Source organism: Sinohyriopsis cumingii, chromosome 10 (assembly GCF_028554795.1).
Source record: "Sinohyriopsis cumingii isolate HCF-2022 chromosome 10, ASM2855479v2, whole genome shotgun sequence".
NCBI classification, from domain to species: domain Eukaryota; kingdom Metazoa; phylum Mollusca; class Bivalvia; order Unionida; family Unionidae; genus Sinohyriopsis; species Sinohyriopsis cumingii.
Genome location: NC_142970.1, coordinates 114,948,910 through 114,963,537, shown reverse-complemented (window position 1 = coordinate 114,963,537; position 14,628 = coordinate 114,948,910). Strand labels below are relative to the sequence as shown.

At 35.6% G+C, this 14,628-nt stretch overlaps 1 protein-coding gene across 13 annotated transcripts in view; it reads right to left on the bottom strand.

The window, feature by feature from the left end:
- The window catches only part of LOC149791062 (tensin-3-like), a 522,379-nt gene that overhangs the window by 20,337 nt on the left and 487,414 nt on the right, over nucleotides 1-14,628 (bottom strand). For all 13 annotated transcript variants that reach the window (XM_089972994.1, XM_089972985.1, XM_089972988.1 and 10 more), the window contains 6 exons: nucleotides 9,389-9,623; nucleotides 7,672-7,835; nucleotides 6,933-7,016; nucleotides 5,491-5,712; nucleotides 4,610-4,687; nucleotides 3,685-3,771 (listed from right to left, as the gene is read on the bottom strand). In XM_089972994.1, coding sequence (XP_089829120.1) covers nucleotides 3,685-3,771; nucleotides 4,610-4,687; nucleotides 5,491-5,712; nucleotides 6,933-7,016; nucleotides 7,672-7,835; nucleotides 9,389-9,623 — 870 coding nt within the window. The remainder of the gene's footprint in view (nucleotides 1-3,684; nucleotides 3,772-4,609; nucleotides 4,688-5,490; nucleotides 5,713-6,932; nucleotides 7,017-7,671; nucleotides 7,836-9,388; nucleotides 9,624-14,628) is intronic.

The following is a 14,628-nucleotide window of genomic DNA, read 5'->3' as shown; positions in this document are numbered from 1 at the left end:
CATGTTGATATAACCATCTACACAGGAGGATTAGCACACGTTGATATAACCATCCATCCAGGAGGATTAGCACATGTTGATATAACCATCCATCCAGGAGGATTAAGCACATGTTGATATAAGCATCCATCCAGGAGGTTTAGCACATGTTGATTAAACCATCCATCCAGGAGGATCAGCACATGTTGATATAACCATCCATCCAGGAGGATTAGCACATGTTGACATAACCATCCATCCAGGAGGATTAGCACATGTTGACATAACCATCCATCCTGGACGATTAGCACATGTTGATATAACCATCCATCCAGGAGGATTAAGCACATGTTGATATAACCATCCATCTAGGAAGATCAGCACATGTTGACATAACCATCCATCCTGGACGATTAGCACATGTTGATATAACCATCCACCTAGGAAGATCAGCACATGTTGACATAACCATCCATCCTGGACGATTAGCACATGTTGATATAACCATCCATCCAGGAGGATTAGCACATGTTAAAATAAGCATCCATCCAGGAGGATTAGCACATGCTGACATAAGCATCCATCCAGGAGGATTAGCACATGTTGACATAGCCAGCCATCCTGGATGATTAGCACATGTAGATATAACCATCCATCCAGGAGGATTAGCACATGTTGAAATAAGCATCCATCCAGGAGGATTAGCACATGCTGACATAAGCATCCATTAAGGAGGATTAGCACATGTTGATATAACCATTCATCCAGGAGGATTAGCACATGCTGATACAACCATCCATCTAGGAGGATTAGCACATGTTGACATAACCATCCATCCAGGAGGATTGGCACATGTTGAGACAACCATCCATCCAGGAGGCTTAGCACATGTTGAAATAAGCATCCATTCAGGAAGATCAGCACATGTTGACATAACCATCCATCCTGGACGATTAGCACATGTTGATATAACCATCCATCCAGGAGGATTAGCACATGTTAAAATAAGCATCCATCCAGGAGGATTAGCACATGCTGACATAAGCATCCATCCAGGAGGATTAGCACATGTTGACATAGCCATCCATCCAGGAGGATTAGCACATGTTGATATAACCATCCATCCAGGAGGATTAGCACATGTTGAAATAAGCATCCATCCAGGACAATTAGCACATGTTGATATAACCATCCATACAGGAGGATTAGCACATGTTGATATAACCATTCATCTAGGAGGATTAGCACATGTTGAAATAAGCATCCATTCAGGAGGATTAGCACATGCTGACATAAGCATCCATCCAGGAGGATTAGCACATGTTGACATAGCCATCCATCCAGGAGGATTAGCACATGTTGATATAACCATCCATCCAGGAGGATTAGCAAATGTTGAAATAAGCATCCATCCAGGACAATTAGCACATGTTGATATAACCATCCATACAGGAGGATTAGCACATGTTGATATAACCATTCATCTAGGAGGATTAGCACATGTTGAAATAAGCATCCATTCAGGAGGATTAGCACATGCTGACATAAGCATCCATCCAGGAGGATTAGCACATGTTGATATAACCATTCATCCAGGAGGATTAGCACATGTTGATACAACCATGCATCTAGGAGGATTAGCACATGTTGACATAACCATCCATTCAGGAGGATTAGCACATGCTGAAATAAGCATCCATCCAGGAGGATTAGCACATGTTGACATAACCATCCATCCAGGAGGATTGGCACATGTTGAGACAACCATCCATCCAGGAGGCTTAGCACATGTTGAAATAAGTATCCATTCAGGAGGATTAGCACATGCTGACATAAGCATCCATCCTGGAGGATTAGAACATGTTGATATAATCATCCATCCAGGAGGAATAGCACATGCTGATATAACCATCCATCCAGGAGGATTAGCACATGTTGATATAACCATCCATCCAGGACAATAGCACATGTTGATATAAGCATCCATCCAGGAGGATTAGCACATGTTGACATAACCATCCATCCAGGAGGATTAGCACATGTTGATATAACCATCCATAAAGGAGGATTAGCACATGTTGATATAACCATCCATCCAGGACAATTAGCACATGTTGATATAACCATCCATACAGCAGGATTAGCACATGTTGATATAGCCATCCGTCCAGGACAATTAGCACATGTTGATATAACCATCCATCCAGGAGGATTAGCACATGTTGACATAACCATCCAACCAGGAGGATTAGCACATGTTGATATAACCATCCATCCAGGAGGATTAGCACATGTTGATATAACCATCCATGTAGGAGGATTAGCACATGTTGATATAACCATCCGTCCAGGAGGATTAGCACATGTTGATATAACCATCCATCCAGGAGGATTAGTAAGGTTTTCAAGATGGATACACAACAGCCAGATTAGAATTAAAGCTCAAAATCAACACCATTTTCACTTAGTGCCAGCCAGACACTGTAAGAAGTCTTCAAGTGATAATCCCATGTCATTATGACTTTCCATTCAGTAGAAGAAGTAATAACAGAATTTTCAAGATGGATGCCATGGATGCCATACTGGATATCAGATTGGCATCTAGGAGCAACTAGATATCATAAGTCCTTAATTTAATACTTCATGTTGAAATGACCATTCATTCAAGATCAGAAGCAATAACAAAAGTTTCCATACAAATTGGCACAATTTTTATTTAGAAGCAACCAAATCTTTTTGGTCAATGTGTGAAAATTTCAAGGCAGTAATCCAAGTAGATTAGAAGGAGTAGTGATAACAAACTTCTGCTAATGGATGCTGAAAAAATTATTTATATTTAACACGCACTTTAACAAGCCTACATATCTAGCATTTTGCTGAATGATCATGAAGTCCACAAATTCTGCAATGAGTATAAAGTCCACAAATTCTGCAATGATCATGAAGTCCACAAATTCTGCAATGAGTATGACAAAGTGCTGTATTGCATCACTCTCCTGTTCTTTTTTATAAATCTGTAAAATGGTGATGATTCATACTTTTTCTGATCGGACATGTTTTACAGGTTTTTGTTAAAAATGCCATGTTTCTTCAAAAAATCATTTCAGATACTATTTAGCACCATTTTCTTTCAAAATACAGACTGGTCTGCAAACTTGATTATGAATATAATCAATCTGAAAGGCAAAGTTTCAAATTAAAGAAACCCATATTTTCATTTAAATGGGTCATACATAGTTTCTATAAATAGAAAGTTAGGAAAGTTCATATAGATCTAAGAAAGACAATTCAACTTTTATGCTATTCTTACGAAAGGAGTTTTTCTTTTTCAGAACATTCTTTAATTGTTCTAATGAATGAAATTAAAGACATGATAATATAAATGACAAACAAAAGTTTTTATTGTTTTATTTGTACTTCATTTTTTAATGTACCAGAAATCCATGTATACGGGCAAGCATTAAAGGTAATTCGGTGAAAAAATGCATAAAAATTATGCCAAAAGTGTAATTGTTGGCATGTATGATAATGTCATGATTTGTTTCCTAGACAATGATGTATACCATTTGATGTCAATTCACTTTCTAAGTGAAGTGTACGGGACAAAATTAGTGTATATAATACTTGCAGATGTTGGCGTGCAGCCTTTGCAATGTTTTGGATATTATACACCAGGAAATACTGTATTTTTATCAGACTGGTTACCTGCTCCTTGTGCCAGTAATGCTGAGGCAGAACTAGATGTCTCTTGGACGGACACAGCATCAACATGATCAAAGTCACTGGCAGGGTCTGAAATCAAAGTTTATATATAATAAAAATTATTACATCAAACAAATCATAAGCTAGGCATAAAAATTTCACAAATTCTCAAATCTAGAATTTCTTCATCATTAAATTTTCATTGATCCTCAAATTTGGAATATCTGTCATTCAATTTTTACAGATTCCCTGGAAAACATCACATTATATTTTCATGAAGTGCCCATCTGAAATGGCAAATTTATACATATTTACTGTCAATAATTATTTCAAAAATTTATTTGTTGGAGGGTTTAATGCCATTTTTCAGCACACAATAGGCTATACATGGCGGCCAGTATTAATGGTGGAGGAAGAACCCAGGAAATCCCCGGAAAGAACCACCGACCCTCGGGAAGCTACTGGCAAGTTTTCTCACATATCCACATTGGCCAAATCTGAAACTCGAACCCACGCAGACAGAGGTGAGATGGCAGTGATCCAAAACGGAGAGTGCTTCAGACCACTCGGCCACTTGGGGCCCCTTCAAAAATTTAAGTAATTTTTATAACATCACTGTCACGAAATCTCAAGTCTACAATATTTGTGTCACTTTCATCATCAACAAAACTATCAATAATAATTTTCGCAAATATTTCTTGCTTAAATTTTAAAAAATTAGCATTAATTTTTTAATTTTTTTTCCATAAACAAAATTTCACTGCAGACTTTCTAATCTGTTTTGATTTCATAGTTTGCAGATTCCTTTGAATCCTATGTAATATACACAATACATTTAGAACGTGTATTTCAGTGTCTATTGCATTGCCATGTGGGACATTATTACACCAGCAACTTGAATTATATCCAATGGAAAATTAGGTGATACCTGCTTCTGGCAGAACTAGTTTACATGGCAGTGCCAGTGGTGTAATAGAGTGTTGGTACACTAAGGCAGCCAAGGTTCCTGTAAAAACAAAATAAAATAAAATAAATACTGTGGGAATTTTTAAAGATGTAAACAAATTTTAAAAATTCTGTCCTGAAAAGGCATATTTAAAATTTGGTAATCTTAGGAATTTCTTTTTCTACGATTGCCGATTTAAGATGATTTTATTACATTAACAATAGACCACTAAATCGCTCAATCTACTTCTAAAAATACTAATGACATAGCATCAAGTTAGTTAAACAGTGGCATAGCTTGTGTTGCTACAAGGAATCATTCATATTGTATTAACATCAGACAATCCTTATTTTCTTTTTTAATAGCTCGTTCAACTATATTTTCTACGCATATATGCGTACAGGTAGCGTTGTCGAGGTTTAATATCTAAACAGGTAATCAATAATGGGTTTGGTTGGGTGTTTATTGCAGAGACAACTGAAGCAAAGTGCCTTGCCCACGGACAAACTACAGTAGCCAATCTGGAGCGATACAATATAAGGATTTGAACCTGCCCCTTTCATTTGTGAGTCTGGCATGCAACCCAGGAAGCCAATGCATTCCAGTAAAATGGGTTTACATATTGACAATTCCGCGATGACATTAAATGTTTTTGCTATTGTTTCTTAAAATTTATGAAAAGAGAAAAGCAAACATAAAAGCAGAACATAACTTTCAACAATGCGCAAGAATCAACAACCTTTCACAAAGTAACTGAAATTTGTTAAAAATTATGTTAATAAAAGCACATTTAATAAATTATGTTTGCACCTAAATCAGTATTAGTGGGAGGTAGAAAAAAAAGAAAATATACAGAAACATACCAAACACTGGTTCATTGGTACAGCCTCTTAATCTGACACCTTTTGGTGTTGGCTCAATCAGGAAATGTCGCACTAGATCGGCTTGTGGATCACCTGATGGCTTGACCTGGACATTGGGAGGGATCTGTGCTACTTTCAGTGCCAGACCAAAGGCCCCAGGGAAGGAGTTGCTGTCTCGAACAACAAATGTGCCTGGAAGTTTATCCTTTAGTATGGCAATGGCTGCAATACAAAAATGGAGGATCCTACATGAGTGCTTACTTCATATACAATTTATAATCAAGTTTATTAATTTCTGTGCATTTGATTTAGAATGGACAGGCATCAACAAAGGATGAACTATATAAATCTGTGAATGTTGTTGTAGTTTATTTACAACACCTTTACACAATAGTGGCTATATCATGCCATGAAAATGGCATCTACAAGCCTTTCCTAAGGGCAAACCAAAGCAGCTAATCTGTGTGGGTATTGATCCCGCAACTCTTGATCTACAAGTCCAAATGCTTCACCAACTGAGTTACTGCAGATCCACTATCAAAGCTGTGGTGGGGGATGATTTTCATATAAAAAATGTGCGAGTGATTCAATGGTCATAACATACTAGTAATTCAATGGTCTGATATGTGTACAAAATCTGTTATGTGTACTAAGCATGATACGTGTACAACGTTTGATATGTGTACGAAATTCTGATATGCGTACCAAGTCTGATATATGTACCAAGTCTGATATGTGTAATAAGTCTGATATGTGTAATAAGTCTGATATGTGTACTACATTTGACATGTGAATGAAGTTTCACTGATATATCTGGAACAGTTTCATTGTTATATTCGAGAATAATAAATACACACAGATAGATATCGCAACAGTGAAAAGCCACTCTGGTACAATATACACGGGATATGGTTGGTGGTGGTGGTGGTGGTATATTCACTTAAAATAAAATTTCTTCACTTATACATCAACTACTGTGTAGCCACTCTATGCCTTTTAATGAGAATTGAGTGTAAGAAACTTGCTTTTCATGCACAAACCAAAACTAAAATTTGGGCTCAATGTCCTTGACCTTTAGAAAACAATTTACAGCATAGTATAAAGACAAAGACACATTCTGCCAAATCGGTGTAATGATTTTATAAATCTTACTTCTTTTAATGTCACTACCTGCAAAATATCGGTTAAATTAACATACAATTAGATTTTTTGTTCTCTTTAAAATGTTGTCTTGCAAATATAACATATTAAAGAATAAAAGTGTTGTTTGTCATGTGTTCCATTACATCCATGGTTTCTGTTATCAAATGCCATTAATTACTGTCCCCATCATGGAACACTGGCCCAAGAGAAGGCAAACACTTTTCTCAGGGGAGATAACTAGCACATATAAAAACTATCTACTGCTACTATGGTGTAATTATCCTGCTAGATATAGATACCTTCCTCCCTGGTGATGTTTGGCTTGTACCAGAATTTGGAGGTGTCCTTGACAAAGCGAGGAGTTGTATGCACTGCTTCAGAATCTGAAATTAAATAATATAATATAATATAATATAATATAATATAATATAATATAATATAATATAATATAATATAATAAAATATAATTCATGGCAATGTATGTCTTTTAAAAATAAACTAAAGTGACTAAGTGTTTGTCATTCTGTCTCTTGGTTGATTGGTCAGTCTGATACAGCATCTGATACAGCGGTGAGATTCACGTCTGCACCATGCCAAAGAACAGTCAAAACACACACTAGAATCCTGACAAAAGGTCACATAAGTGTCCATCTATATGCACAAATGATTGCTCCTCCATAAATGGTTAATGTAAGCACCTGGTGAACTATGCCAATTTGTTGTTGTTGTTGTAGGGTTTAACGCCATTTTTCAGCACACGATAGGCTATACATGGCAGCCAGTATTAATGGTGGAGGAAGAACCCGGGAAAACCCCGGAAAGAACCACCGACCCACGAGAAGCTACTGGCAAGCTTTCTCACATACCCACATTAGCTGAATCCAAGACTCGAACCCACGCAGACAGAAGTGAGATGGCAGTGATCCGTAACGGACAGCACTTTAGACCACTCGGCCACTCAGGGCCCCTATGCCAATTTGTCAAATGTCTATCAATCTGTAATTTATCATATTAACAAGGACACGAATAGACACTTACCAGCTAATGAAGTTAGACTGCCTCTCCTGGATAAGCCAAAGTACACACTAGGAGAGCTCTGGCCTGTGGCTGAGTGTGGTCCTGGACTAACTGCACTGCCAGACATTGTATGGGCCACATGGAGCTGCTGACGGAGAGTATTCAAACTGCCAGGTGAGGGTGGACTGAAAATTTATGAAATAATTGCATTGCACCTTTCTTTTCATCACTGAATGGCGATATCGAACACATACAATTTGTTGAAAAAGGACCCCTTCAAAAACTAGACAATGTAGAAATGTATTGATATGATAAAGATGATATCAAATCAGCAAGAGCATAGTTACAAGTCTGTGACCATGACTTTCTTTATTGCATACACAATACTAAAATTTGCATTCCATACATAAGACCCTTAAAAGTCAACAAGTTGATACAACAGTCATCATGCACAGGCAAATGTACAAGTCAAACATGACTCAGTGTAATTCTGACAGAATCAAGTGGAACTTTAACTGACTTTGACTTAGATCTTTTAATATAAAACCTCATAAAAAATTACTTTTAATCCATTAATCTCTTAAAAATGTATTGGGCAGTATACAAAATGTATAACTGGATGGATAGACTAAATGAAGACACTGGTGGCATCAAATACCACTTGCCTACAATGTATCAGGGCTGAATTTAGCTAACAAAATTAAAGTCTATACTTACATTTTAGTTTATAATCTAGCAATCTGATTGGCTCAAATTTATGTCTTACTTAAAACTGACCAACCACTGACTGAATACCTTATTATCTGTGATGGTGAAATTGCGCCCATACACGCCAAATGGGTCTGTAAGTGGCTTTGCAAGACTTTGATAGCTGCATATAATTAAACTATTGTTTTTTTTTAGGCAGGTGCAATTTTGAATGTAGGCATACAATCCACCCACCCCCAAGAGGAATAAGCATAATTAATGCTATTTAAGTTGCAAAAAGTGTAATCTGGGCATAAAAAGTGTATGATATGTGTTATTTGCAATAAAATATATGCTTCTATTTTTGTGTCTAACCTGGTTCTGCAGCTGGTCAAAATTCTTGTTGTTGTTATAGGGTTTAACGTCATTTTTCAGCACACAATAGGTTATGCATGGTGGCCAGTATTAATGGTGGAGGAAGAACCCGGGAAAACCCCAGAAAGAACCACCAACCCACGAGAAGCTACTGGCAAGCTTTCTCACATACCCACTTTGGCTGAATCCTAGACTCAAACCCACGCAGACAAAGGTGAGATGGCAGTGATCCATAACAGAGAGCACTTTAGACCACTTGGCCACTCGGGTCCCCTCAAAATTCTTATCACAAAGGGCCGAATCCATATGGATGAGAACCAAAATAAAAACACAAAATATACTGAAAAATTATTTATATTCAGCACTGACTTTAACTAGTCTAAATGTGTAACATTCACTGAATGATCATGATCTGGAATTTTACAATGAGCATGATCATATTTTCAGCATGCTATATTACATTACTCTCATTAACACCACTTTTCATCATATGATAGGCTATACAAGGCAGCCCATATATTTGGAGGGGGAAAATCCACCAACCAATGGCAAGCTTTCTTACATACTTGTGTTGGCCCGGCTGAGACTTGAACTCCCATGGACAGAGGGGAGATGGGTATGTGAGCTGTATAGGCTTTCGCCTTGGACCACTTGCTCAAGCAAATGGAATCCTTACCTTCCAGCAGAAGAGGGGCTCCTGACATGTCCAGTTGAAATCATCTTGGGACTGGTATCAATGTGTAGTGTTCCATGGGGTCCAGTGCTGCTGTATTGTTGCTGTTGTTGGTTACTGTTTGTATACTGCTGTTGCTGAGTCTGGTACTGGTATTGGTGTGATGTCTGCTGCTGTGTTTGATACTGCATCTTCTGATTCTCTGAACTCGTCACATGACTGCTACTTGAACTAGCACCTGCAGATTAATTTGAAAGTAATTATCCTTAAAAGTACGTAAAATCTCTTGATTGCATAACTATATTTAATTAATCATTATAAAAAATTATAGTTTGGAAGGCTCAGCAGATAATCCAACTTTTCATTAAAGCCAGTCAAAACTGAATTAACTCCAGATGTTCTCTTTTTTTTTTTACCATACCCATTCCAAATCAGAAAACAAATCCATGGCAACAAAACAATCCAATTACATGATCAATATAGCCTCTATACTGATAAGGAGATAATGGAAACAAAATGGGGGGGTGGAGCAGAATTTTACAAAATGTAAGAATGGTTCTTATAGGACTAATATTTTAAATAATTTCAGATTTATGTAAAACAAAATTATGTCAAGCCTAAATGTCAATTTTTAAAATTATTTTTAAAAAAAAATATTAATGTGCCATATCATTTCAATGATGTATTATTTCAATAATAAACCCATTCTTGATAAGCCCACCCCTATTTTTAATTAAAGTGCAGCACCTACTTTTTGAAAAATATGTATTAGGCCTTTTCGTGTCATCCATTATGAGGGAAAAATGCAATGTGAAATACAGGCACTTTCTAATGTCATAAAAAGTATAGGCTAGACCAATCCTTAGATAGGGCTTTCTTAAGGTGACTTACCTTTAGACAGAACTTTCTAGAAATCTCCCAAAATTTTGAAAGTGTTGGAATTAGTCTAATCATCTGAGATAAGTTACATCAACACAAGAAAGATTAATCTGCAATCCAAGTATGGAGGCATTTTGGCAAGAAAATGGCTCAAATTAATGCTTTTCCTTTTGCCCTGGGCTACAAAGTTTACTAAGAGCCAATACATTTCATAGCCTTAGTAGCCCTTTTAGCTTTCAGAAATTTGGGTAACCATAACTCCCATTTTATAAGCCTCCAAGTAATGTGTAATTACATTCAAAAGCACTTCACATGTCATTATGATCCAGGTAAGTGCTGTTTCTGTGTGAGCACCATTTGAATGAAGAATTACACTGTGGCTGAAATGGCTATGAATGCCATATTATGGGGATGGGCCTATCAATGGATAAATAACGGTAACACAGGAGGACCTGTTGATTTTGAATGTACTAGACCCCCATGGCTATGAATGCCATATTATGGGGATGGGCTTATCAATGGATAAATATGGGTAACCCAGGAGGACCTGTTGATATTTGAATGTACTAGACCCCCATGCTATCAAAATAATTGTGTTAAATTCAAGCTCTGTTAGAATAACCTGTTAGAATAACTAAAACTGATCCATTCTTAACTGTTTTCTTTTTGCTAATTAGGAATAAAATGATACCAGAGAGACAATGTAGTTGATTGAATTTTTTTGCATCTTTCAAAATGTCAATTTGATATCATTAATTATTTTCCAACCAAATTTATTTTTCATGGCAGTTTTTCAAATGAATAAATACGTGTTACTCTTTGAGAAAAAAAAATTAAACTGAGTGTTCATCTATACAGATTTGTATCATGTAGCAAATAAGTTATTGAAAAGATTTTTGTCCTAAGGACATTTATGCATATCTCCAATTTACCTCACAATATAAATTACACACTTCCATAGAATCACCAAACTTTTGATGTAGGTTTGCAAATGTACATCTTACCACTGTTGTTATAGTATTGTTTGTACGTTTTGGGGCACATTTTATTAAATATTAATAATGTAAGGTTAAAAAATTAAAAATTAATTACATATATCATTTTCTCATCACCAGAAATTTGCATATCCCTTAAAATAAATTAGTTCTTGGTACAAAATAAAGGACCAAAATACTTACAATATATCGACTGATGACATTGCAAAGAATTAGGGTGGATTATAAACAGTAATCAAGTACTTGTTCAAAATAAATCTGTCATGGAATCCCATATATAATCCCATATATACTTGCTTAAAAATTAGGTCCAATTGAAAATAATATGAAATTTGATTTGTCATTGCATAATGCACTGGCCTACCATGGTCTATGTTGTTTGTTCCACTGATTACTCGGATCTGTTTAGACCCAGATCTGCTAGCGCATTATGTGATGATGATATTGAATAGTTAGCAGTTGGGTCTCATTTATATGAAGTATATATGATAAATAAGACTACCTTACACGAGTGCTCATTTCAAACGAAATTTATAAAACAAAACTGTTTCAATTTTGTGAGCCTTGATGAAATCAGAGAATGGTATGGTGAACGACTTTGAAAACTTCAGGAATCATCGAACATGAGACCTTTGCCTTAAACAATATCATGACATAATTTTCAGAGTCATGGGGTGTTATTATAAAGTGGTATACATAAACAACTTAATTAAAACAATAACTGCTTGATAAATATGATTAGGACATACAAAATACTGATAAGTAAAAATAAATTACATAAAAATAAGTGCAAATGGGCCTAAAATCTATCAATCAAATGATAGATCAGTTTTATCCAATCTTCAGGTTTCGCTCCAATCTACCACACTCTCAAGCAAATGTTAAAAGAACAACGTGCATTGTGCAACAGTCATTGCTGTTATAAAGTGCAAATATATTGGCATGCATACTAGCATCACTATGAGATGCAAAGTGAAGTAAGCTGTATTTCAAGCAATACCAGTGTAGTTATGTGCAACGTAAACTAGATAAAATCAACTACTGGTGTCCAGTTTATTTCCTGCTTTTACTATTCAGAATAGTTTACTTTTTTTAAAGGCAAAACGTGACAAGCAAAAGTCCCTCAAAGGGACTGAATTTTTAATGACTGAAAAGAATTTCTAGGAATTCAAGACCATTTCTTCCTTTCAATTGTGGTGCATTGGAACGATCCTTGATATTCATCAACACTAAGAAAATTGTCAAATTAGCTGCTGTGGTGAAAATATTACATGTAAACTTGACACCATTTTCATTTTGAACCGACAAGGCATCATAATAGGTCTTCTGGTGGACTTTCCATTTTGGAGGAACAATGATAACAAGATTTTTAAGATGGATACATTGGTGGTTATATTAAATATGAGACTGAGACTGGTACCAGGTCATTGGTGAAAGCACAATGTTGATTTGACTAGTAATCTTGGAAAAGTACTAGACATCATAAGAAGTTGTTTAGCAAAAACTTGGGCAGCCATATTGGACATCAAACTGTCATATTGGACATCAAACTGTCATGTTGGACATCAAACTGTCATATTGAACATCAAACTGACATTATGGACCTAAGAAATCTTCTGGTGAAAACTCCATATCAATACACTTTCCATTCAAGAGAATAGTGATTTAAAAAAAATTAAAGATGCCAAAGTGGCGGTCAGAGCATTTTTCGCCACTGTTTTCATTTTTGGTCCATCCAGACATCATTAAAAGCCTTTCAGTGAAAACCCCATGTTGATAATCACCATCTATTCATACATCAAGGCACTAATTCAGCTCCATGACATTAAAATATTCAACAATTTTAAACTGTAATTTTTATGATCGAACTAATCTGGCTGGGAACTGCCAATATAGATGACTCATCATTGATTCAAGCTTCTGTGTGCAGAAAGCCATATGTCTTAAATCATCTTATAAAATTTAAATGTATTTGAAAGATGTGTTTTCAATTATGCACCTATAGAATCAGGTGCTAATTTCAGTAATGTGTGCTCCAAAGTCGGGTTTGAATAAAGGGACTGAAACTCCACCAATTAAACATTGTCTCTGTTTCTTTTGGTTAAAAACAGGACACACTCTCTCAAAAGATTCTTCTGTCTCAAATACTTTTCATTATCAACAAATCATGTCTAACCAAGCCCATATATACTCTGTTTTATCTTCATCCATTTCTGATTCTTTCATATAATTAGTACATCGTGTCCTTTAGGAGGTGTAGTGGTAACATGATTTCCAACATGGCCACTGTGGTGGCCATATTGGATGTCCTAGAAGCACCACTTTCATTCAGAACCATCTAGACCATGGGATGTGTGTAAAGTTTCATGGCAATCCTCCAAGTAATTTACGAGTAACAATAATAAGAATGTGATAATGGATGGATGGATAGCGGACAACAGAAGACAGATGGATGATATACAACAGACCTTCCCACAAGATCTTTTGGTCTGTGACCAGTAGAGCTAAAAAAATCAAGTAAACTCAAATGTTTATGGCTCGTCATGGAATAAAACTTTGCTTCAAAACCTGTTAGTAGTTGATAAGTTCTCGATTAAAATTTGAAAAACAAACATATCTGCACGAACTATTGTAAATATGAACGTAAAAGTTTCTGACTCATACTCTGAAAGTGCAAGTTACGGTAGAATACCAGTACATGCACATATTTTATTAAAATGTTGTGGCACTTTAATATGCAAACTCTAAAATATTTACCAAATTAAAAAATTCCAATTTAATGTAAGAACTTTCAAAACTCAACTGAAATTCAATTACATTTTATATACTCAATTAAACTTTATTCAAAACATTTTGATATTAAAAATGATAATAAGACACATAAAGTCAAACAAAAATTCTAACCAAATTAACTCAGTGCATACTTTCATCTATATATCAAGCTTGCTTGCAATGTATATATGCAATCTTTTCATGAAAGTATGCACTCATAATGGACAAATCCACAAACCCAAGATAACCACATATATTTATCAGTGAATCACTTTCTTTAAACTCAATGAAATTCTTTATATAAAAATAATCTAAAGATGTCATTTTCAGTTTATTGTGAAAATCTCAAGAAAATCAGGTGAAAAATAAAGTCATAATGACTTGAATTTATACATGTACAACTGCTTTGGTTGTCAATGATCATACAAGCACATGGAAAAAATGCCTTTCAAACTTACTGCCACAGGCATAATTATGTAAAGTTTCACACTTGGTCAGCCGCTGTCTTTAGAGTATTTTACTGACTGCCTGATGTAGGTGGGTGATGTTTTGAGATTTGTCAATTATAGTGTACTTCCAAGACAAACAGATTAAAAT